The 26,810-nt window shown below is 38.6% G+C and overlaps 2 protein-coding genes across 13 annotated transcripts; both read right to left on the bottom strand.

Moving 5' to 3' along the window:
• Positions 1 to 3,841: 3,841 nt before the first annotated feature.
• On the bottom strand, positions 3,842 to 25,033 carry LOC149188176 (putative LRR receptor-like serine/threonine-protein kinase At1g67720). Of its 12 annotated transcripts, XM_089411604.1 has the most exons (15): positions 24,739 to 25,030; positions 24,041 to 24,569; positions 11,457 to 11,971; positions 11,211 to 11,343; positions 11,061 to 11,132; positions 10,384 to 10,452; positions 6,580 to 6,651; positions 6,424 to 6,495; positions 6,053 to 6,249; positions 5,632 to 5,840; positions 5,386 to 5,512; positions 5,129 to 5,197; positions 4,585 to 4,774; positions 4,341 to 4,473; positions 3,842 to 4,208 (listed from the first exon to the last, which is right to left on the bottom strand). In XM_089411604.1, exons 1-15 carry the CDS (start codon positions 24,974 to 24,976, stop codon positions 3,867 to 3,869), a joined length of 2,967 nt encoding a protein of 988 aa, XP_089267730.1. In that variant the 5' UTR covers positions 24,977 to 25,030; the 3' UTR covers positions 3,842 to 3,866. The 12 variants fall into 12 exon arrangements, 11 of the variants coding, with proteins under 11 accessions (XP_089267730.1, XP_089267729.1, XP_089267728.1 ...); XM_089411603.1 differs by having other exon boundaries at positions 4,341 to 4,774; positions 11,211 to 11,283; positions 24,739 to 25,031; XM_089411602.1 differs by having other exon boundaries at positions 4,341 to 4,774; positions 11,211 to 11,337; positions 24,739 to 25,031.
• On the bottom strand, positions 7,739 to 8,768 carry LOC149188177 (uncharacterized). The gene is made up of 2 exons (XM_089412953.1): positions 8,681 to 8,768; positions 7,739 to 8,626 (listed from the first exon to the last, which is right to left on the bottom strand). Exons 1-2 carry the CDS (start codon positions 8,693 to 8,695, stop codon positions 8,225 to 8,227), a joined length of 417 nt encoding a protein of 138 aa, XP_089269079.1. The 5' UTR covers positions 8,696 to 8,768; the 3' UTR covers positions 7,739 to 8,224.
• Positions 25,034 to 26,810: the final 1,777 nt, after the last annotated feature.

Here is a 26,810-nt window from a genome sequence, read left to right on the forward strand (position 1 = left end):
AAAACTCTAACTTCCTCAAATCGTATCTCTGAAAATATAGCGAGATAATCTCTGAAATTCGGCCACGACGTTTATCCCGATTTCTTCTCAACTGGGGTTTTTTTCAGCTTCTGAAGCTTCGTATAAAAAAATTTATAGCTAAAATTCCACGATGACCTTTTTGAAGCAGTGAAACCCTAGAATCCAAAACCTCTGATACCAAATGTTATGCAACCAGCTCACAAAATAGAAGAACAGAGAGATCAAGTACTTCAAAATCAGCCTCTTCGAAGGGTCAACCTTCTTTACATTACACAAATGAACAATTCTTGGATGATTCAAATGAAAAAACCTCCTTTCTATATATAGGAGTCTAAGGGGTCACAATATAATGAGAGTCGACATAACAATAATAATGTAAGAGCACAATAATAACAATATGGGGACAACATGGGCACAATGATAACAATAAGGGGTCACTATGACAATAATAATAAGGGAATATACTAGTATTATAGGGACCTAACAACATCAATCCAATTTTGACATGTCATATGCTCCACATGTCCCATCACTCTGCGAAGAAGGTAGCAATCAGGTGGCATGAACACACTACCTATTGTAGGAATTTTAGGTATTTTGTTGATTGTTTGTGATCAGATTAGTTATGGTGAAGAGAATGTGTTGGAGATACAATATTTCGTTGATGTTCTCATTGTATGTTGTGAGTCCAGTGTGAAAATGAGATGAAACAAAGCTCATTGTTTTTTTGTATGCATGTGATTTGGGCCATAGTTTGAAAATAGATGAATGAGGTCCATGAGATGTGTTGAAGGTCAGCGGTTTCAATGAGCAAGTGGTGACTTGCATATTTAGGGTGTAGTGGCATCCTTCAGGTAGTGGCTTGATAACTTAGGAGTGGTGGCTTCCATCCAATGGTGGTTGAATAGTCTGGTGGTGGCTAGGCAAGACTTATTGGGAGTAGTGCCTTCCAGCAGGTGGTTCCCTACATTGGCGAGGCAGTGGTGGCTTCCTACAATTGGTGGCCTGCAAAGTTCATAGAAGTTCTTGTCTGGAGTGAGTAGCAGCTCACACGATTAGTAAGTTGTGGCTCTCACACTAGTGGTGTCCAATGAATTAGATGCAAAATCATTTTTACATAATAGAAGAGACAATGACAATGACTATCTATCAACGATGGTTTTTACCCTTGTGGTTTCCACCTTACATACGGTGTCCTTGCATGATGTGATTATCGATGTGTTGTGATGGTTTATGGTTTATGCATTGTTGGTCTCATGGTTATATGCTCATTTTTTTTGTTGGTTATACACATGCTAACTACTACTAATACATTGTGATGTGCTGCTAATTTCGTGCATGATTCAACGGTTGAAAATAAAAGAGGTTAAAATTGGTATAAATTGGTCATAAGTTACAGTATTGATTCACCATCCCCCTTTCGGCAGTGCTCAAGGTTTCAAACAAACTGGTAAAAAATTTCTTGTGGTTGCTACATACACTATTTGAAACCCTCCACCTCTCCATGTGCCTTTAATTTTTTTGTTGGATTATGGAAGTCTTCTTTACATTCCTCCTTAAAAAGCAAGATAGATGTGGCATGTGAATTATTTCTTCCAGCAAGATATTTTTTATGACATTTCTTCTTGCAGAATTAACATACCATTAAGTACCAATAGTTGGAAATGTTATGTCTCAAGGTTCTTCTCTATCTCTGCCACCCGTAAGCTAAATAACTTTTGAACTATATATTTATATTCCTAGTATTTAAAATGGATACATGGCTTATGTTTTCTATGTAACATATACTGAGGATTGATTATTTGGCTTCTTTCTCTATGTCACCTACAATTAAGAATCCATATGATAGTGCAATGGAAAATGAATCTTACTTCTTAATGTATCAATCAATGTTAGGTCTTTAAGTTCTCTATACCTATATACCTTCTATTTTTTCACAAGCATAGGTTTTATGATCTCAATATTCTATTGAGAAAAGAATAACCATCAAACTGTAAATGAGCTAGAATGTTATTTGGATTTTTCTCTACGTTTATCTATTTCTAAGAACTTAATCAAAGAATCAAAAAAGAAGTCCCAAAGAACGCGTCAAGGACCACAAATATGGCTAGCAACCAGTGGAATTAGTGGGAATTCAAACATATTTTAACATATAAAGGATAGCTAAATCAACCATTGCCTACTAAAGAATTGAAGCCAAATATTCCCCACAAGTAGAATACATTTTTCAGGTCATTTTTCTTCAATAATATGCTTTCAATACCTTAAGAGAGCACTAGCCATATAGAGGAAGGACTTTTCAAAGTTCTTATTTCTATGAACATTAACTTTCTTAGATTTCACTAACCTATTTCTAGATCAACCTTGTTTCCATAAAGAACATCAGAATTTTCTCACACACTTGCAAAGATCTCTATGTTGAATTTAATACATTCTCGTAATCCAAGTAAAAGAGGTAACACCAAATATGGTGACTGACACTACCCATGAATATGGTAACCATACCTCAGACACCAAAATTCCCTTTCCCAATTACTTTATAACAACAATTCTCCTTCAAGGAAGACAGAGTGGTTGACACAATGGAATGTTGTCCCCTCCATTTAATTCAAATCCCATGAGGGCATCTTTAGCCCTTTTAATATTATATATAAAATAAAAATAAAAAAATAAACTACAATAATAAGCTCATGTTTCTTTAAAAAAAAATCCATAATAAGATAATGATTTAGAAAAATAGTTTAATCTGATTAGTGTGGTAACATCAATAAAAGCAAACAACATTATGAACAATGCAATTTTAGCTCCAAACTGTCATTATGAACGGTGCAACTTTATCTAGAATGAAAATAAATATACATAGATATTTGATTAGCAATAAAAAGAAAGCAATTATAAAACACAATGTTTGGGAGTCATATAGTACAATAATTGCTTCATTTCAACCAATACAAGGCTAATGGAACCATTTTTTAAACAAGGAAATAACAAATGAATTATAGAGGTAAATTTGCATCTATGAATGGTTTGTTATTTTTTTTCTCCTGACATTTTGGTTTAAGCAATATACTTTGAGACTAAATTAAAAAAGTCAACGACCAATGGATGTGTAAACTTAAAAAAAAGTCATCAATCAACACAGTAATTCTTACTTTCATAGCATAATAAGGAAAATTCAAGTGTTAAACGCTATAGATTATTAAAAGAAAATCTTTGGGTTTAGTATTTAAGTATTCCGCATCAAAATTTATGGTGATTAATTAATTCAGTACTACGGATCGGGTGTTTGTGTTCTTCTATTTGTTTCACATAATCTTCATTAACGCAGTTAATTAAAGACGAAATTGACTTATAAAGGATAACAAGCTGATAAGGTTTTACCGAAATACCAACAATTAAAATATTTACAGGTTTATTTTATATGCGAACAACTCTCAAAACAGTCTTTTTGGCTGCACTATTTTGATGATTCAATTTATTTGGGAATGTAATGTCTTCAAAGATATTAGAGGCGGTCTTATTTTGATGTCACTTCTCATATTGATTTAGTTTATTATGGAATGTGATGTTTCTAGAGATATTAGAGAAAGTAATGGGAATATATTAATATTGATTTTTTTAGAGTTTTGTTTTCAAAAAAGATCCGTGGAAAATTGAACCAGCTCATAATCACTTAGTATAAAAAACACTTTAAAAAAAACAATCTAAATTACAAAAAAAACTAATAATCTAAACTATTTTTATTCTCATAAACTTTAAAATGTCATTTCATTACTAATCCATACTCTATAATGTCATTTCATTACTAATCCATATATTTATATCAATCTCAATCTCGTGACATATCATCTTTGTTTAGATATTTTTGAGCTGCTATCAGTAGAGTCCATTTCTTTGGGTCCACTGAAATCTACAGATAAACAGGCCGAGCTCGCACCTAAATCTTCGTATTCAATATCAATTTCCGAAATTAGGGAATCCTTATCCTTCTCGAGTTTGATAACCTCTTTGAGCTTTGCCACTACCTCATCTACGCTCGGCCTAGAGGATGGTTCCGGCTGAACACATCGGATCGCTAATTTGGCAACCCCAATGATGGAGTTCATGTCGTATTTTCTACCCAACCTCTTGTCTATGATTTCCTCCATTTTTGCAGGATTTTCGTCCATCTCCACATACGGTGTCACCTATAATTAATACAATAATTATTATTATTGTTGGTCTATAGAAGAAAATTTACCAGAAAACCCATAATCAGAATTCGATGTTAAATACGTTGTTGCGAATTTTAATCATTGGCATTCAATGGGATCGCTTACCCATCGAATAAGGTTCAGTTGGTCTCCAGGTAATTTTACATTTATGGGCCGTCTACCGCAGATGATCTCCAGCAAAACAACTCCAAAACTATATACATCGCTCTTCTCCGTCAACATGTGAGTGCTAAAATACCTGTGAAAGCATCCCGTTGAAAAATAAGTTAAGAAGCTCAAACAAAAATGAATTACGTCTGCTAAATTAGCAATTACTCGGAATATTGCAAAAGTTGTATGTGTCAAATACGCTGGATCCAGGTATCCTAAGGTTCCTTTCACTGAAGTAATAACATAAGAAGCCTCCCCATCAATTGTCATTCTTGAAAGGCCGAAATCCGCGAGCTTTCCATTGAAATTCCTGTCTAGAAGAATGTTGGCCGTCTTGATATCCCTGTGAATTATCTTTGGGGTGCAACCTACATGCAGGTATTCCAGTCCTTCAAAAAGAAATTGCAGGTGGATGAGATCAGAAATATATTAATAGATAATGAGAACGACCTTTTATATCAAAAGATTTATAATGAAACTACATAAGAAGCCTCCCCATCCATTGTCATTCTTGAAAGGCCGAAATCGGCAAGTTTTCCATTGAAATTCCTGTCTAGAAGAATGTTGGCCGTCTTGATATCCCTGTGAATTATCTTTGGAGTGCAACCTATATGGAGGTATTCCAGTCCTTCAAAAAGAAATTGCAGGTGGATGAGATCAGAAATATATTAATAAATAATGAGAACGAATTTTTATATCAGGAAAAATTTATAATGAAATTAATTAAGAAGGAAAAGAGTTACCCTGAGCTGCATCTGAAGCTATTTGGAGCCTGGTTTTCCAATTTAGTTGAGAATGTTCTGCAATAGGACCTGGAAGGAAAAAATAGAAGGCAAATAAGTTTTATTTACTTCGGCTATTTAATATTAGTATACACCAATTAGCAAATTAAATTTTCGATATTTTGGCTATTTGATATATGATACACGCCAACTTAATCTAACATGTCTATGGTCAAAACATATTTACCCTAACATGTCTCTGGTCAAAACATATTTACCATATAGGCGATCCCTTAAGGACCCTCCAGACATGTGCTCGTAGACAAGCATAAGTTCTCTTGATTCAATGCAGTATCCCAGTAATGACACCAAGTTCTTATGATGGACTCTAGAAAAAAGTTCAACCTGGTCATCAAGTGAAACTTCGCATGAATTTTACTACAGATATATAATTTGAATTTTTTGTTAATACTAATGAGAGTAGATAGGGTCCAAAAATTGACCTATATTATATTCTAATTTACCTCATTAAGGAACTCCTGAACTCCTTGTTTGGAGACGACGGAGAGCACTTTGACCGCTATATCTTCTCCTTGCTCCAATCTACCAAAGAAAACCGATCCAAAACCCCCTTGACCAATCTTGTGACTGAAGTTTTGTGTGGCTGCCGTCATCTCTTCTAGAGTAAATGCGCGGGACTTTGTTGTATTGGGCACTATAACCATGGACTTACCTGCACTTTATCCATCGAAGTTGAATTAGATTTACTATGGGTCAAATCCTTATCCTTAAGTACATTTCTTATACTACAAACAAAATAAAATTTCTTATATCTTAAATTTAGGTTATTCATCACCTTATAATTAAATAATAATAATAATAATAGATAAGATCACCTACTACCATGGGTCATATAAACAATCGTAAAATCAAGGGGTTCCTGACCTTGGTCAACGACATGTTTGGATTCCTTTTCCAACCTGCTCGCTTTTTTCTTCTTGTATTTCTTGCGATCCACGGCAATAATCACTATTAAACATAAAACGATGACAAGGGTTCCACTTATTGTTATCCCGAGGATAAGCCTCAGTTTGTCCTTGTTTGACTTCGACGGGACACGTAGGAGGGGGTTCCCGGAGTATCTGCAACACATCAAACGAACGACAATTGATGCAACTCGATTCAGATTCATTTCTTTCCACAGCATTCGTTTCATAACTAGTAGTACCGAATTTAAAGCTAATCTGAACCAGAAAATCATATAATGCGAATCCGTGGGTGAACAAAACGAATACGAGCAATAAAAAATACATTACGTGAGATTCAATGAAGGCATGTCGTAAAATTGCGGAGGAATTACGCCACTGAAGTTATTGTTGTCTATAAACCTGTCAAGTTATTGAGCTTTATAAGACCATAACATTAAATATTACTATATTTTTTTTTGTTAAAAGAACGAGAAAGGGGCGTACAATTCTGTCAAGTTCTTGAATTCAGAGAGCCAATCTGGAATGGTACCGGTCAGATTGTTGTTTTGTAGATGTCTGCACAATAAGTAAATTGAATGGATGCATCCTTACTAAAACAAGGGGAGCTGCGACGCAGCGAGTCCCTGCGTGAAGTTGAGCCTGTAATATATAGTCAATGGCATAAAACAATGAACTGAGTTTTTCCTAAGTGGCATAATTCTTAAATGAATGTGACACTAACTCATTGAAATGAAGTGTTCGAAAGGTGTGGTCATAAAAGCGTATATAGCCGGAGGCCCTGGTTACTTTGGTTATGAAGTCTGCGTAAGCGCACCCAAACCTTACCATCTTGATCAAAAGTTATTCTTCGTATGCTTTACACATGCTCACAATGTTTTTGGAGGGAGTTGAAGATTTCTGCAGAGAAAAATTCCTTTATATAGTGAAGGAACGGCAATTCTGAGATATTGCTTAGTTTTGAGGCAATTCTGGTATTTTGCTTGGTTTTGAGTAAATTTCCTTTATATAGTGAAGGAACGGCAATCCTGGTGGATTGCTTAGTTTCGAGGCAATTCTGGAATTTTTGAGGGTGTGGTTTGATGGATAAGTAGAAGGTTTCGTTTCTATAAGTTTTATGGTCCGGGAGGCTGTACGTACCTGAGAACTACTCCAGCCAAAGCCAACTGAAGCTATTTCTTCAGTTGGAAAAAAATTCATGCTTGCTATATTGCCTTGGCGGAAGGAGAGCTTCTCCCGGAATCCAATGTGCTCTCCACTGCGCCATTTGCGTTCATGAGGAAGGCCCATTGGATCCGAGAAATGCTCCGGTTCTCCGTGCTCATTCGATTTCACTCCATTTAATAAAATTGCACGATTCAATCCTTTGACGAGATATGAAATACTATGCATTCTTTCGAGAAATGAAAATATACCAGATTATGGTAGGGTTTATATTGAGGTGCATTAACATATCAAATCCATTTTATTGTCACTGTAAATTGCTTTTCGTTATTTTGATTTCAGATGGGGCGGGAGAATATCACGCGCAACTGCCGAGGGTTTGGTAAGGGCCGGGCGAGGTAGGCGTGCCTCTGCGGCGTTCAGGAAAAATGAAATACTTATAACCTTTTAGGGAGAACACTGGATTTAAACTAACTAATCAAATTCCTGCTCCATTCCGTCTGCTAAAAACAATGCTTGACTCCCAATCATTTTCACTGCTCACGACTGTACTATGTTATAGGCAGCCGGAAACCATAATAGAAGGTTCAATGGAATCAAGTTTTATGTAATCAATATTAACAGCAACAACTAAATACACTAAATAATTTTTTCCGAAGTTCAAATTTTGATTAAAGAGTAGATATCGCTACATATATTATATTGCAGTACAGCTATGCGTCTTAAACCTGCAATTGCTTTGCAGTATAAATTGAATAATAAGAGTTAGCAATCAGTCAAACACTGAACATAATGCGCTGGCAAGGCTTGCACGACCATTCGGGAATCACCCTATGTAATCATATGCCAACAATAAAACTCTAGAAAAATCCCTTTTATCCGACGTGAGTGATGTTTTTTAAGAACTCAAGCAAGAAACAGACTAGGAACCAAATCAAAGGTGTATGTGGCACGTTCGAATGACTCATTAAAACTCCACGCGTGAAGCCCTTTCAGAAGTAGCTCTCCACGCGTGAAGCCACTCTCCACCCGTCAAACGATGATGTTGATGGTGGTAAGTATTAACGGCGAGGCAGATTCCACTGGTGTGGTCGGTGGACTTGGAGGCTGCGGCCACTGTCTTCTGAGGGCGCCGCAGACTCATATAAAGGACTGCATTTTGTTCGCCGAATTCGAATCTGGGGCTGTTCCAGTTCCTGCTCCCGAACGAAGGTGCAGGCGAAGGCGATGGCGATGACGCTCGGGGTGTCTGAAACCTTGATCTGCTGTTCTTGGAAGAATCCATGGAATTCTTTCGTTGGTGACTTTCAAGCTTGAGGACTTGGAACGAAGCAAGGGACCCGCCACGTCCAATCCTAAGTCTGCGATCCTGCTTATGCTATAGCATTATATTTTGTTACTTCATTTTGTAGGGCGCACTCACCTTCAAGTAATTCATCCATCACCTTCAAATGCCCACCAGCAACAGCAAGATGTAGAGTGGCCCCAGGACCTTTTGGGCCAAATGCAGGTACATTCACATGTGCACCCATATTGAGAAGTCGTCTCACCTACACCATATAAATAACAGAAGAAAGACTGTCAAGCAAGAAAGCACTTTTTTCCAATATTTTTGCATATGCAAAAGAATGGTGAAATCAACCAAGAACAGTGGTAAGTAACAGACGATTTCGTTAATTTCGAAATTTATATCCAATTAGAAAAGACTCTTCTTTTGCATGTATAGCTAATATGATTCTATCAACGAAAAACAGTGATCAGTACTCACAGACAAGGTGAACACATTTGAAATTAGGTTCTGTGAACACATTTGAAATTAGGATAAACATATGAAATTTCATTATTTGCGCAATAATCAGATGAAAAGCAAAAATAGAAAAAATAAGGCAGAGATTAAATATTTGTGTCTGGTGCCTTGTTTCTCCAGGATTTCTCAACAGATTTTAACCGACGCTAGCAACCCCCTGTGATTTTGTTGTCTGTTTTCCCAGGCTAACTGAACCTAATTTAAGAAAAAAAGCACGCCACTACTAATTGCTCTTCGAAAAGGAACATTTACCCAGAAAGGGGGTTTTTCACGCCTGATGAGATCAACATTAGTCCAGCAAGATTCATCAACGAAGTCCATGTATTCGCCCTTGTCTTTCAGGGCAGATGCTGCGGTTATGGACGAGGTGTAAGTGCAAGCGCTCAGAATATCCAGACTCCCATTCACCGCGGCTTGGATAACACCAGTCTGAAGCGCAAAAAAGGGAAAAAAAAAACAGAAGTTAAAACCCCATACTCACAAAGTTGAATGGGAACCCTAAATAATTATTTACCTCTTTACCTCTGGATCTTTGGTGTAATCCGTGGGAGTGGCCATGTGAACCACGAAGTCACAGCCGTGAACGGCAGAATCGAAGCTGCCCTGTGCATTAATGTCAGCTTTGAAAAGCGTAAGCCTCTCCGTGGCTCCCGGCAGCGACAGAATATGGCGAGTTGAACAAACCCCAGCAGAACCCCAGCAGAAGCTAACATGCAACAGAATGCAATAAAGAAGGAAGACCAGGCGCAGGGCCAAAGGCAGCATAGTACAGAAAAGACGATGAGCTCGGTTGACTGCTTTGCTCGACTCATCCGGTTCAGGCGTTCCCTTATGCAGCAAGGGAAAGTGGGCGGGGAATCAGCATCTGTTGTGCATGCAGAGTGACACCTCCCGCCATGCAAACATTGACCATACGGCCGACACCTGCGAAAGAACAAGCACGTTAGCAGCAAAAGAACAAGCAAGTTAGCAGACAACGAATTGAACACTTAACATTAAACATTAAGGGATTAATGTCAGCATTAAAACTAAACCGCACACCGTCAGGGAGACTTGAATATGGGTAAGTATCAGTTTAACATATGGTCCGGCCTCTTCCGCCTCGGGAAGAGGCCAAATAAGATCGCGAACAGAAGATCGGCTGCAAACTTTAGCATATAAGTGATAATACCACTAAAAAACCCCGCGATTTAATGCTATCTCCCCGCCGAACAGTTACTATAGTCCCTGCCGGATGCCAGATGGCAGGGACTAATAATTATCAGTCTTTGTTTTATAAAAAACAAAGGTACGGTTTATGTTGAGAAGAATATACTTACAGTCTCTCCAACATGGTTAAATTGGATAAATTGGGCAATTGTCCTATCAGATGGTTGTTCTCTATTGACCTGATAATGTGATCAATACGAATGGATGAGTGCGGGCGCTTCCAATTTGATATTGAAAAACCAACTATGTTTCTTTCATAAGCCATTAGCCAGGAATGGATGCAAAACATCTAAACCAAGAGTGGTGTCCAAAAAGTTGGACTTTGGAGAAAATTCAAAATAATCATTTTTTTATCGTTTTTTATATAGAAACCTAGGTTCTTGATTCCTGAGCTTATCTCTAGGGTTGATTCTTTGATTGACCACACCTATATATGTTGATTCCCAAATATTAAGGTGTTTATGTTCGTCTGATTGCTAAATATGGAGGGAATTTGATAGCCAATGTCTATCTATTGCTAAATATGGAGAGAATTTGATAGCCTATGTCCATCTATTGCTAAATATTGAGAGAATTTGACAGTCCCATGTCCATCTGATTACTAAATATAAATATTGAGGGAATTTAACAGTCCATGTCCATCTGATTGCCAAATATAAGGTAATCAACGATTAAGGTAATCAACGATCAAAAGTCCATCTGATTACTAAATATAAATATTGAGGGAATTTGACAGCCCATGTCCACAACGATCGAAATAAAAATAGAAGAGTAAAATTTTACTTACACGTTAACTAATGCGGTCAATTGTGCAATATTCTGAGGTATAGATCCTGTAAGATTCCTTCTGGACAAATTACTGGCAACAAAGAAAACTATTAAGTTTCTGCAATTTCAACTAAAGGTAGTAAAGCATAAAACTTAGAATTCAGCTTACATTTCAGAAATCCTCATAGACGAACCGCTTTTATCACAGCTAATTCCGTCCCAGTCGATAACATGGCAAGGATCTGAAATCCATTCTTTTATATCAAACATGCTTTTGATAGCGTCGAGAGCTTTAACTGCAGCTTTAAACTCTACTTGGTGAGGCCTAATACCAACGGCGTCTTTAATATCTACTTGGCTAGGCCTTATATCAGCAATTTCAATATGTCGAGTTTTATAAGGAGAGGGCACTTACTATCTTGCGGATATGTTAGCTGGTCCGTATCAACGATCGAGAAATACTCAAAAGCGTTGATTATTAGGGGAAGAGCAGAGTGAGGAGCCTGCTGCAGTTCCAAAGAGTAACTTGTATTCGTGTTCGGTAGTGATATTGGTACCTCAATGGCAGAATAATTTTGCAGAATAGTCATAGAGTTGGAAATTTTTTTCCCATTTATTCTAAGGTCAAAGGATATAGTTTCTGTTCTATGAACTGGGAATATATCTGCAAAATATAATAAGAGTAATGACTCCTGAGCTAATGATTCGCTGCTTTCTAACATCTCCCTAGGTAATGTTAATTCTATGGTGTTGCCATTGGCAAGGGTTACTAACGCCGTCTGCATCACAATACTTGGAGGAAGATCGGGGGTCTTGTTTGCTGAAATGCTTTTGCTTGAATTTACAACTGGATATCCTCCACTAATGTATCCTTCTCCAATGGCCACATTATTGGGTTCCCAGAAACGGCCGAATACGTCTTGTGGGTACCTGCACAATAAGAAAAAGTATCAAAGACGCCCATCTCATGTGTTGGGTATTTTTACATGGAGAAAATACCAAAAACCAAATATTCAAACACACAGAGGCAATGCTCTGTTTTTACTTTGCTCCAGGATCTTTTATGCACAGGGAGACTTAAAAAATTTCACAGAGAAACAGAGTAATTCACCACCATAAAACTTTCTATTCATTAAAAACTGATACAAAGATTTACCACTGTAAAATCATTTTCATATTCACTGCTGTAAAAAAAAACTTACTGCTGTAACAAAAGTTTACATGAGCTTACTGCTGTAAAACAAAATTTACATTCACTGGTGTGAAAAACAACTTAGGCTCCACCATTTTCTTTATCCACTACTTGTCCAAAACCACACATGGTTTTTCAGTTTTTACTGCATCTTCGTATTACAATGCTCCAGACAAAAACATTACAACATATTTTGTGCACTGCTGTGCATTCACCCTCTGGTTCTTCACATTTTACACACTGCTGTGTGTTTTTCTTTTTTTACTAAAAAAAAATGAGCAAGACCCGTGCATATATGTTTTACTCGCCATATGAAACATAATACATAAAAAAAATCTATATATCCGTGGCCTTTCTTTTTACATTACATATGGTCAACGCTCGATTTAAAATATAACACATATAAAATTTATGCCCATACCTCCCGCATAAAAGAAACATTAAAACTTCACCTACGCATATGACAGTTCATTAATTAAAACGTATGGTCAACCATGCTTTTAATTTACTCCACGCAAAATATGATTTGACCTTGGTTTGTATGCAGCTTCAATGGATCAACGGACGAAAATACGGGAGCAGATCCTACGGACGAGAAGGATATCGGAAGCCCTCACATGAGTGAACGATATCTCCCGATGGGTCAAAGTTGAGTACGTCAGGTGAGACCCACGTGCCTTCACCAAAACGCATCGGAGCACAACCATACGGAAACCACTTTTCATGGATGGTGGTGCGATATGATCCTGGGCAGTTTTGTGGTTTTGCAGGCGGTTTTGGTTGATAGCGTACGGCAGCGTTGAAATTAGATTTCAACACTCCCCTTTAATTTCAACAGCTGGGCATTCGGTCATACCCAAACACTTCCTCAAAAATTCAAAGCTTTTCTGATCCAGCGGCTTTGTCAAGATGTCCGCAACCTGTTCTTGAGTCCTGCAATGTTCCAAGACAATTTCTCCATTGTTCACCAATTCTCTGATGTAGTGAAACCTTGTATCAATGTGCTTCGTTCTCTTGTGAAACACTGAATTCTTTGACAATGCAATAGCTGAGCTATTGTCACAAAATATCACTGTCGCTTTTGCCTGCTCTTGGCCTAAGCTTCTCAACATTCTTCTCATCCACACTGCTTGACATGCTGCTGCTGTAGCTGCCACATATTCAGCCTCTGCTGTAGACAATGCTACAATGGACTGCTTCTTAGAAGCCCATGAAATGGCTCCTGAACCCATATGAAAAACATAACCGGAAGTGCTCTTCCGATCATCTACACTTCCAGCCCAATCGCTATCAGTGTAACCAACCAAATCTGAATGTTCTGAGGCATGATATAAAATTCCAAACATTTTGGTACCTTTGACATACCTCAAAATTCTCTTTGCTGCCTGCCAATGTGCCTCCTTTGGCCTCTCCATGAACCTGGAAATTAAACTAACAGCATACATTAAATCAGGCCTAGTTGCTGTTAAATACATAAGGCTGCCAACAATACTTTTATACAAGCTAGGATCAAAATCCTTGCTGCTGTCCTCTCTGCTGAGCTTTAATCCCATCACTGTGGGAGTGATTGCTGCCTTGCATTCTTCCATCTTAAATCTGCCCAAAACTTGATTTACATATTTTGCTTGAGATATGAAAATTCCTTTTTCATTTTGCTCTACTTCTATGCCTAAGAAGTATCTCAACAAACCCATGTCAGTCATTTCAAATTCATCCTTCATGACTGATTTAAAATTCTCAATAAGATAAATATCATTTCCAGTGAAAATAACATCATCTACATACAAGACAACAATTAAAATTTTACCATCCTTTTCCTTGATGTAGACTGTGGGTTCTCCTTCACATTTGTCAAATTCATTCTCCAATAGATATGAATCTATCCTGCTGTACCATGCTCTTGGCGCTTGCTTCAGCCCATAAAGAGCTTTCTTCAATTTGCACACTTTGTGCTCTTCACCTTTCTTCTCATATCCGAGAGGCTGTTCCACATAGACCTCTTCCATTAACACTCCATTTAGGAATGCTGACTTCACGTCCATTTGGTAGACTTTCCATTTGTTTTGAGCTGCTATGGACAGCACTGCTCTCACGGTTTCCATTCTTGCAACCGGTGCGAAAGTCTCCTCATAATCTCTCCCATACTGCTGCTTGTACCCTTTGACAACCAGCCTTGCCTTGTGCCTTTCAATCTTGCCTTCAGCATTGCTCTTGGTCTTGTAGACCCATTTCACACCAATGACTTCTTTGCCTTTTGGTAACTCTACCAAATCCCATGTTTTGTTTCTCTCTATGGCATTAATTTCCTCATCCATAGCTTCTATCCATTTCCTATCTTTGATTGCATCCTCGAAATGAATAGGATCATCAACATGACAATACAAGGCAAATAAGGAATTCATTCCTTCTTCATAAATGTCACTTAGATTTCTAAACTTCTTACCTCGTTCACTTGGTGTGCAAGTGCTTGAAGATGCACTTGAATTTCCTCCTTGTGGTGTGCTTGGAGAAGCACTCTCATTGATCCTCAATGGTGTTCCTTGCTGTCCTTGTGTTGGCCTCAATGGTGTTCCTTGCTGTCCTTGTGTTGGCGCTGCTGTTTGGGGATGTACTTCAGCCACTTCCTCTTCATCTTCATCATGAGACAAACAGTTCTTGACATTAACTGTTTTCTCTATGCTTCCATCCCAAGCTTCCTCTTCAATGAATTGAACATCCCTGCTGACAAAGAACTTCTTGGTAGATGGAATGTACAGCCTGTAGGCTTTGGATTCATCACTGTATCCAATGAAGATGCATTTCTCCCCTTTGTTGTCCAACTTCCTCCTTAGCTGATCTGGTATGTGTGCATAGGCCACACACCCAAAAACTCTCATGTGGGTGACTCCTTGCTTTCTCCCACTCCATGCCTCTTCTGGCACTTTGTTCATGACTGCCTTTGTAGGACACCTGTTCAATATATAAACTGCAAAATATACAGCTTCAGCCCAATACTCATTTGGCAAATGCTTTGCCTTCAACATGCTCCTTGCCATATCCATAATGGTCCTGTTCTTCCTTTCAGCAACTCCATTTTGCTGTGGGGTGTACCGAGTTGTAAACTGTTTATGAATTCCATTTTCTCTACAGAATCTTAGGAATTCCTTGGAGATATACTCACCTCCTCTATCAGTTCTCAAAACTTTAATGTGCAGCCCGCTTTGGTTTTCAACAAATGCCTTGAAGTTTTGGAATTTCTCAAACACTTCACTTTTGTTCTTGAGGAAATATATCCAAGTCTTTCTTGTAAAGTCGTCAATGAATGTTAAGAAATATAGGCTGCCTGCTAATGATGGAGCTTGCATTGGTCCACACAAATCTGAGTGGATAATTTCTAAGGGTGTCTTTGCCCTTATGCTTTTCCCTGATGGAAAACTTTCTCTGTGTTGTTTTCCCAAAATGCAGCCTTCACATATGCTGTCTGGTTTCTCTATCAATGGTAATCCCTTTACCATTCCTTTTCTGCTCAATAAGTTTAGACCTCCAAAATTTAGATGCCCGAATCTCAAGTGCCATAACCAGTTCTCATCCTTTGGCACGCTTTGGAAGGCCTCTTGGGTGACTGCTGCCATTTCCCTTTTGTTCTTCATGTCTGCCCTGATCCGGAGAGGGAACATCCTGTTCCTTGTCATCTTCACTTCAACAATGCATCTTTTGCTGGGTGGTATGTCTATGATGGTGCACACATCATTTTTAAAGAAAACATTGTACCCCTTATGGACAAGCTGTCCAATACTCAAGAGATTACATCTCATTCCGGGGACATAGTATACATCTGCTATGGTTTTCCTTTCTCCTTGCTTTGAGAGTATTTTTATTTCTCCTTTTCCCATAACAGACACTTTACTATCAGTTCCTAGTGTGACTTCTGATTTCACATTTTTATCTAGGGCAGAAAAGAAGGCTATGTTTCCGGTCATATGGTTGCTGCAACCTGAGTCTAAAAACCATATGTCTTCACTATGTGTTTCAGCCATGTTACAAGCTAACAAGACATTTTCATGACTGTTGTTTTCTCTTGTAACATTTGCATTTTGTCTGTTGTTCATATCATGGTGTTTCTTTCTACAATCACTAGCATAATGTCCATACTTTTTGCAATAATAGCATTGAACATTAGACTTATCATACCTTTGTCCTTGAGCATGATGTTGTCCTCCTTGTTGGCTGCTGCCTTGACCTTGATTCTAATTTGGATTGCTGCCTCTTCCTTGTGCATTTGATGGGTTGTTCCTTCCATCTCTGTTCTGGCTTCTGCCTCTTCCTCTTTTGTTTCCTCTTCCTTGACCTCTTCCTCTTCCAAAGGACATCTGGGTCTTGAAGGCTTGCTCAAGAGATGAGTTTTCATTCCTACTCAACCTCTGCTCATGAGTTATCAGTGATGCATGTAGCTCATCAACTGAATAGTTTGAGAGATCCTTTGTCTCTTCAATAGTGGTGACTATGGCATCAAACCTTGAGGGTAAGACCCTCAATATTTTCTCCACAATCCTCCTATCTTCAATGGTTTCTCCATGAGTTCTCATTTGTGTGATTACTCCAATCACATGAGTGAAGAATGAGTCAATGTTATCTGACTCCTTCATGTTCAAGTTCTCAAAATCCTTTCTCAGCAATTGTAGTTTTGCTGTCTTCACTCTCTCCATGCCTTGATAGGCTGTCTTAAGGGTTTGCCATGCTTCATTTGATGTTTTAGCTGCTGCTATCCTTGGAAATATACTCTGGTCTACTGCTAGATGCAACAATAAAATGGCCTTTGCATCCTTCCTCCTATTGCTCTTCAGTTGATCTCTCTCTCCCTGAGTTAGTGCATTGAACTCATTTTCATCTGCTACTTCTTCAAAACCTTCCTCAACTATTTCCCATAAATCTTGAGAGGCAAACAGGGCTCTCATAGTTATTGACCAGTAGTCATAGTTCTTCCCATTAAACTGTGGGAGCTGGGTGTTAAACAAACCCATACCAGTGCTTGTGCTGGCCATTCCTTGTATTCTGATCTATGCCTCTAAATCCTTGACTGTGTGTTTAAAACAGCTGACTGTTTCTTCAGCAACACAAAAAAAACTTTGTGAAATACCTGAGTATTCTCTTGACTGAGCCTTCACTTTGCTTGAGAAGTTTTACTGCTGCAACAGGTCCTTCTTTCAGCTTCTTTGTCACCTTCAAAGAGCCTAAACCTGGCTCCGATACCACTGTTGGGTATTTTTACATGGAGAAAATACCAAAAACCAAATATTCAAACACACAGAGGCAATGCTCTGTTTTTACTTTGCTCCAGGATCTTTTATGCACAGGGAGACTTAAAAAATTTCACAGAAAAACAGAGTAATTCACCACCATAAAACTTTCTATTCATTAAAAACTGATACAAAGATTTACCACTGTAAAATCATTTTCATATTCACTGCTGTAAAAAAAAAACTTACTGCTGTAACAAAAGTTTACATGAGCTTACTGCTGTAAAACAAAATTTACATTCACTGGTGTGAAAAACAACTTACGCTCTACCATTTTCTTTATCCACTACTTGTCCAAAACCACACATGGTTTTTCAGTTTTTACTGCATCTTCGTATTACAATGCTCCAGACAAAAACATTACAACATATTTTGTGCATTGCTGTGCATTCACCCTCTGGTTCTTCACATTTTACACACTGCTCTGTGTTTTTCTTTTTTTACTAAAAAACAATAAGCAAGACCCGAGCATATATGTTTTACTCGCCATATGAAACATAATACATAAAAAAAAATCTATATATCCGTGGCCTTTCTTTTTACATTACATATGGTCAACATATAACACATATAAAATTTATGCCCATACCTCCCGCATAAAAGAAACATTAAAACTTCACCTACGCATATGACAGTTCATTAATTAAAACGTATGGTCAACCATGCTTTTAATTTACTCCACGCAAAATATGATTTGACCTTGGTTTGTATGCAGCTTCAATCGATCAACAGCGGAGAACACGGGAGCTGATCCTACGGTGGAGAACGATATCGGAAGCCCTCACATGAGTGAACGATATCTCCCGATGGGTCAAAGTTGCCTACGTCAGGCGAGAGCCACGTGCCTTCACCAAATTGCATCGGAGCTCAACAATACGGAAACCACTTTTCATGGATGGCGGTGCGATATGATCCTGGCCGGTTTTATGGTTTTGCAGGCGGTTTTGGTTGAAAGCGTACGGCAGCGTTGAAATTAGATTTCAACACTCCCCTTTAATTTCAACAGCTGGGCATTCGGTCATACCCAAACACTTCCTCAAAAATTCAAAGCTTTTCTGATCCAGCGGCTTTGTCAAGATGTCCGCAACCTGTTCTTGAGTCCTGCAATGTTCCAAGACAATTTCTCCATTGTTCACCAATTCTCTGATGTAGTGAAACCTTGTATCAATGTGCTTCGTTCTCTTGTGAAACACTGAATTCTTTGACAATGCAATAGCTGAGCTATTGTCACAAAATATCACTGTCGCTTTTGCCTGCTCTTGGCCTAAGCTTCTCAACATTCTTCTCATCCACACTGCTTGACATGCTGCTGCTGTAGCTGCCACATATTCAGCCTCTGCTGTAGACAATGCTACAATGGACTGCTTCTTAGAAGCCCATGAAATGGCTCCTGAACCCATATGAAAAACATAACCGGAAGTGCTCTTCCGATCATCTACACTTCCAGCCCAATCGCTATCAGTGTAACCAACCAAATCTGAATGTTCTGAGGCATGATATAAAATTCCAAACATTTTGGTACCTTTGACATACCTCAAAATTCTCTTTGCTGCCTGCCAATGTGCCTCCTTTGGCCTCTCCATGAACCTGGAAATTAAACTAACAGCATACATTAAATCAGGCCTAGTTGCTGTTAAATACATAAGGCTGCCAACAATACTTTTATACAAGCTAGGATCAAAATCCTTGCTGCTGTCCTCTCTGCTGAGCTTTAATCCCATCACTGTGGGAGTGATTGCTGCCTTGCATTCTTCCATCTTAAATCTGCCCAAAACTTGATTTACATATTTTGCTTGAGATATGAAAATTCCTTTTTCATTTTGCTCTACTTCTATGCCTAAGAAGTATCTCAACAAACCCATGTCAGTCATTTCAAATTCATCCTTCATGACTGATTTAAAATTCTCAATAAGATAAATATCATTTCCAGTGAAAATAACATCATCTACATACAAGACAACAATTAAAATTTTACCATCCTTTTCCTTGATGTAGACTGTGGGTTCTCCTTCACATTTGTCAAATTCATTCTCCAATAGATATGAATCTATCCTGCTGTACCATGCTCTTGGCGCTTGCTTCAGCCCATAAAGAGCTTTCTTCAATTTGCACACTTTGTGCTCTTCACCTTTCTTCTCATATCCGAGAGGCTGTTCCACATAGACCTCTTCCATTAACACTCCATTTAGGAATGCTGACTTCACGTCCATTTGGTAGACTTTCCATTTGTTTTGAGCTGCTATGGACAGCACTGCTCTCACGGTTTCCATTCTTGCAACCGGTGCGAAAGTCTCCTCATAATCTCTCCCATACTGCTGCTTGTACCCTTTGACAACCAGCCTTGCCTTGTGCCTTTCAATCTTGCCTTCAGCATTGCTCTTGGTCTTGTAGACCCATTTCACACCAATGACTTCTTTGCCTTTTGGTAACTCTACCAAATCCCATGTTTTGTTTCTTTCTATGGCATTAATTTCCTCATCCATAGCTTCTATCCATTTCCTATCTTTGATTGCATCCTCGAAATGAATAGGATCATCAACATGACAATACAAGGCAAATAAGGAATTCATTCCTTCTTCATAAATGTCACTTAGATTTCTAAACTTCTTACCTCGTTCACTTGGTGTGCAAGTGCTTGAAGATGCACTTGAATTTCCTCCTTGTGGTGTGCTTGGAGAAGCACTCTCATTGATCCTAAATGGTGTTCCTTGCTGTCCTTGTGTTGGCCTCAATGGTGTTCCTTGCTGTCCTTGTGTTGGCGCTGCTGTTTGGGGATGTACTTCAGCCACTTCCTCTTCATCTTCATCATGAGACAAACAGTTCTTGACATTAACTGTTTTCTCTATGCTTCCATCCCAAGCTTCCTCTTCAATGAATTGAACATCCCTGCTGACAAAGAACTTCTTGGTAGATGGAATGTACAGTCTGTAGGCTTTGGATTCATCACTGTATCCAATGAAGATGCATTTCTACCCTTTGTTGTCCAACTTCCTCCTTAGCTGATCTGGTATGTGTGCATAGGCCACACACCCAAAAACTCTCATGTGGGTGACTCCTTGCTTTCTCCCACTCCATGCCTCTTCTGGCACTTTGTTCATGACTGTCTTTGTAGGACACCTGTTCAATATATAAACTGCAAAATATACAGCTTCAGCCCAATACTCATTTGGCAAATGCTTTGCCTTCAACATGCTCCTTGCCATATCCATAATGGTCCTGTTCTTCCTTTCAGCAACTCCATTTTGCTGTGGGGTGTACCGAGTTGTAAACTGTTTATGAATTCCATTTTCTCTACAGAATCTTAGGAATTCCTTGGAGATATACTCACCTCCTCTATCAGTTCTCAAAACTTTAATGTGCAGCCCGCTTTGGTTTTCAACAAATGCCTTGAAGTTTTGGAATTTCTCAAACACTTCACTTTTGTTCTTGAGGAAATATATCCAAGTCTTTCTTGTAAAGTCGTCAATGAATGTTAAGAAATATAGGCTGCCTGCTAATGATGGAGCTTGCATTGGTCCACACAAATCTGAGTGGATAATTTCTAAGGGTGTCTTTGCCCTTATGCTTTTCCCTGATGGAAAACTTTCTCTGTGTTGTTTTCCCAAAATGCAGCCTTCACATAGGCTGTCTGGTTTCTCTATCAATGGTAATCCCTTTACCATTCCTTTTCTGCTCAATAAGTTTAGACCTCCAAAATTTAGATGCCCGAATCTCAAGTGCCATAACCAGTTCTCATCCTTTGGCACGCTTTGGAAGGCCTCTTGGGTGACTGCTGCCATTTCCCTTTTGTTCTTCATGTCTGCCCTGATCCGGAGAGGGAACATCCTGTTCCTTGTCATCTTCACTTCAGCAATGCATCTTTTGCTGGGTGGTATGTCCATGATGGTGCACACATCATTTTTAAAGAAAACATTGTACCCCTTATGGACAAGCTGTCCAATACTCAAGAGATTACATCTCATTCCGGGGACATAGTATACATCTGCTATGGTTTTCCTTTCTCCTTGCTTTGAGAGTATTTTTATTTCTCCTTTTCCCATAACAGACACTTTACTATCAGTTCCTAGTGTGACTTCTGATTTCACATTTTTATCTAGGGCAGAAAAGAAGGCTATGTTTCCGGTCATATGGTTGCTGCAACCTGAGTCTAAAAACCATATGTCTTCACTATGTGTTTCAGCCATGTTACAAGCTAACAAGACATTTTCATGACTGTTGTTTTCTCTTGTAACATTTGCATTTTGTCTGTTGTTCATATCATGGTGTTTCTTTCTACAATCACTAGCATAATGTCCATACTTTTTGCAATAATAGCATTGAACATTAGACTTATCATACCTTTGTCCTTGAGCATGATGTTGTCCTCCTTGTTGGCTGCTGCCTTGACCTTGATTCTAATTTGGATTGCTGCCTCTTCCTTGTGCATTTGATGGGTTGTTCCTTCCATCTCTGTTCTGGCTTCTGCCTCTTCCTCTTTTGTTTCCTCTTCCTTGACCTCTTCCTCTTCCAAAGGACATCTGGGTCTTGAAGGCTTGCTCAAGAGATGAGTTTTCATTCCTACTCAACCTCTGCTCATGAGTTATCAGTGATGCATGTAGCTCATCAACTGAATAGTTTGAGAGATCCTTTGTCTCTTCAATAGTGGTGACTATGGCATCAAACCTTGAGGGTAAGACCCTCAATATTTTCTCCACAATCCTCCTATCTTCAATGGTTTCTCCATGAGTTCTCATTTGTGTGATTACTCCAATCACATGAGTGAAGAATGAGTCAATGTTATCTGACTCCTTCATGTTCAAGTTCTCAAAATCCTTTCTCAGCAATTGTAGTTTTGCTGTCTTCACTCTCTCCATGCCTTGATAGGCTGTCTTAAGGGTTTGCCATGCTTCATTTGATGTTTTAGCTGCTGCTATCCTTGGAAATATACTCTGGTCTACTGCTAGATGCAACAATAAAATGGCCTTTGCATCCTTCCTCCTATTGCTCTTCAGCTGATCTCTCTCTCCCTGAGTTAGTGCATTGAACTCATTTTCATCTGCTACTTCTTCAAAACCTTCCTCAACTATTTCCCATAAATCTTGAGAGGCAAACAGGGCTCTCATAGTTATTGACCAGTAGTCATAGTTCTTCCCATTAAACTGTGGGAGCTGGGTGTTAAACAAACCCATACCAGTGCTTGTGCTGGCCATTCCTTGTATTCTGATCTATGCCTCTAAATCCTTGACTGTGTGTTTAAAACAGCTGACTGTTTCTTCAGCAACACAAAAAAAACTTTGTGAAATACCTGAGTATTCTCTTGACTGAGCCTTCACTTTGCTTGAGAAGTTTTACTGCTGCAACAGGTCCTTCTTTCAGCTTCTTTGTCACCTTCAAAGAGCCTAAGCCTGCTCTGATACCACTGTTGGGTATTTTTACATGGAGAAAATACCAAAAACCAAATATTCAAACACACAGAGGCAATGCTCTGTTTTTACTTTGCTCCAGGATCTTTTATGCAGGAAGACTTAAAAAAGAATTTCACAGAGAAACAGAGTAATTCACCACCATAAAAACTTTCTATTCATTAAAAACTAATACAAAGATTTACCACTGTAAAATCATTTTCATATTCACTGCTGTAAAAAAAACTTACTGCTGTAACAAAAGTTTACATGAGCTTACTGCTGTAAAACAAAATTTACATTCACTGGTGTGAAAAACAACTTACGCTCTACCATTTTCTTTATCCACTACTTGTCCAAAACCACACATGGTTTTTCAGTTTTTACTGCATCTTCGTATTACAATGCTCCAGACAAAAACATTACAACATATTTTGTGCATTGCTGTGCATTCACCCTCTGGTTCTTCACATTTTACACACTGCTCTGTGTTTTTCTTTTTTTACTAAAAAACAATAAGCAAGACCCGAGCATATATGTTTTACTCGCCATATGAAACATAATACATAAAAAAAAATCTATATATCCGTGGCCTTTCTTTTTACATTACATATGGTCAACATATAACACATATAAAATTTATGCCCATACCTCCCGCATAAAAGAAACATTAAAACTTCACCTACACCTACGCATATGACAGTTCATTAATTAAAACGTATGGTCAACCATGCTTTTAATTTACTCCACGCAAAATATGATTTGACCTTGGTTTGTATGCAGCTTCAATCGATCAACGGCGGATCAACGGCGGAGAACACGGGAGCTGATCATACGGTGGAGAACGATATCGGAAGCCCTCACATGAGTGAACGATATCTCCCGATGGGTCAAAGTTGCCTACGTCAGTCGAGAGCCACGTGACTTCACCAAATTGCATCGGAGCTCAACAATACGGAAACCACTTTTCATGGATGGCGGTGCGATATGATCCTGGCCGGTTTTATGGTTTTGCAGGCGGTTTTGGTTGAGAGCGTACGGCAGCGTTGAAATTAGATTTCAACATCATGTAGTCCATCAAGTATTGACCTAGCTCGTTTATGAAACTTACAGTTCCTTCGGCAAAGCATATTAACTTCAAAGAGATTACCTGACCAACGACTTTCCACCAACATCACATCTTAATTGCAAACTCATCATTGTCCCTGGCTGAGCCCATCGATACATGCCATCTTGGAGGACCCTCAATTCGATAGCAGAGATGAAGGGATCATATCTCTCGGAGGTTCTGATCAAACAAATGTACAGAACACTGCCAGAACTAACCACGATTGTTTCATCACGAATCACTGGATGGGTATTGTTGATCGCTCTGTTTCTCACGGTCAACAGACTGAGTGTCTCAATAGAGTATCGAATGGTTTGGGTGTACGCACCGTAATTTCCAGCTGCAAACCATAGTCTCAAGAGGTAGCGCATATCGGTTTTCACAGGCAAATGATAGCAAGACTTGTTCAGAGGCTTTGGGAAGAATCGTAGATTTTGCAGGCAAGATGGAAAGGTTGCGTCGTGTGTGTCCTTTATCTGACCAGCTTCTATGAATTGGTTATCAGTCACCCATGTTCTATTGTGTTCAGTGTGATTCGTTTTCCCTCCACAATCGAGACTCAGAAATTCACCTACGTCCAAACCATATATTTTCCAATAAGGCATATACACTATAAACTACCAATGAGCAATGAGAAAAAAAAAAGCGAGATTTCCTAGAATGATTCGAAAATTAGGAAAACTCAGCAATCCTCCCAAGGAGGGTCGACATGAATTGTTCATAGAGGTAGAATTAATTACCTGGTAAAGCAATAGTAGCGAGTAAATGAAACAACAAGCTAGCAGCCACCAAGCCTGCCCATTTACCACAACCCATTTTTGACAGGTTTGCACCAATTTTTTTTAAAGGGACTCCATATTTTAACATGGAAGACAGGCATTGGAAGCAGGATACAGAAAGATGCAGATTAGTAACTCGGAAGCATTTGAAATGAAATCCGATATCGGTTCTCCAGAAGTGTCGGGACGGATGGTGCATCGGTGCCTCTGTCCTTTTGGTTTTAGTGTGGCATCCATTGAACTAATTAAAAAAACAATATGATTGGCCTATAAGAAATTTCCTCATCGACATTATTACTGGTGTTAGAGTTTTAATTGGAGTCGTCTAATGAGGCTGCCGTAGGAATTGCGGAGAGGTCAAAAGTTGTTGGAATGAATATATATATATTTGACTTTTTAATTATTATGTGTTTTGCAATTTTCTATTAAAATTAGCTCAAATAAATTTTAATAATAAAACTTTCTATTAAAACTGATTTTGATTTTAGTAATAATTTTTTCTTTTAAATTTATATATTTTTAATATATAAATACATTTAATATTCCGAAAAATTAACAAAATTAATAATAAAACACAACTGAATATAGTTTTTGTGATCTCAACTATTTTCACCAAAATTTAGACAAATTCTTTATATTAAAAAAAAAAATGCTCAACAACTCCGCCCAGGAGTGTAACTTTAAACCTTACTGTGGGCCGATCATTGAATGGCAAGTCGAATTCTGTCGAACCGTCTTACTCGTGTATCTTCTTGTCTTTGCGTGACCAAAACCTTACTGTGGGCCGATCATCGAATGGCAAGTCGGATTCTGTCTAACAGTCTTACTCGTGTATCTTGTTGTCTTCGCGTGACCAATAATTTCTCTGACATCGACGCATATTTGTTTGATTCCATAAAATACAGTGTACAAAATATGGGTCGATCTTCAAGATACTTTTAAAAATAAATGTTGTCTGCTATAAAGATGTTTTCTAGAATAAATATGGGCCGATTATAAAGATACCTTTTAAAATAAATGTTGCCCTGTGATAAAGATGGTTTCTACAATGAATGTGGCCCTCATATAGAACACGAAGCACACAATATCAAACTTACCATCTGTGAAGTGCACATTTGATGCAGCTCATTAGCTCATTTGTTCTTTTATGTAGTTATTTTACGTTTTAATTAAATTTAAGAAGGTTGAGAAATTGAATGGCATGTCAGTTTCTTTCGAAGAGTCTTTGCGTGCCCAATAATGACCGGCGCATATAAAGCGATAAATTTTGAAATGAATCGTACCGTGATGTATGTCTCTGACATCGACGTATATTTGTTTGATTCCATAAAATAAAGGTTGTACATTAGAATAAACATGGGCCGATTATAAAGATACTTTTTAAAATAAAAGTTGTCTGCTATAAAGATGTTTTCTAGAATAAATATGGGCCGATTATAAAGACACTTTTTTAAATAAATGTTGTGTTATAAAGATGGTTTCTACAATGAATGTGGACCTCATAGGGAGGGTCGCGATTACATGTGCGCCTTTCCCACCACGTCACATTACCACGCGTTAGGACACATGGAGTCGGTACGACAATTGTCCACCGTGGAGTTTCATGTGTTGGCTATTACTTTACTGCATAAAATTTCGGGTTTGCGTCATTTCACCGGTTTGTATGGGCTCATTTCTGCGATGTTCCATTTTTCCTTTGTCTTTCTGCTCGGGGCCGGTTGTTGGGCGAAGCCCCCCGCCGAAGATGGCGCGGGACGGCCCTATAATCTGCGCGCATGGTGGTTTATTCGTGTGCTGGGGGAATTGTTTGTTCGGTTGACAGGGTTTGTGTACCTGCGCACATAGTCGTTTATTCGTGTGCTAGTGCGAATGTTTGATGGAGTTTCAGGGTTTGTGGTTGGGACAGCGGTTCTGCTTTGCTTGTGCTTTTCCGCCTGGATTTCTTGGTCGTTCTGGAATGCCAGTTGTTTAGCATGGAATGCCGGTTGTTTAGCATTTCTCTGGTGGTGGTCTTATTCGGCGATTTTGTTGTT

The sequence above is a fragment of the Pinus tabuliformis genome, chromosome 3_1 (assembly GCF_031772625.1).
Source record: "Pinus tabuliformis cultivar Carrire ecotype Pingquan chromosome 3_1, CPIR1, whole genome shotgun sequence".
Lineage (NCBI taxonomy): Eukaryota > Viridiplantae > Streptophyta > Pinopsida > Pinales > Pinaceae > Pinus > Pinus tabuliformis.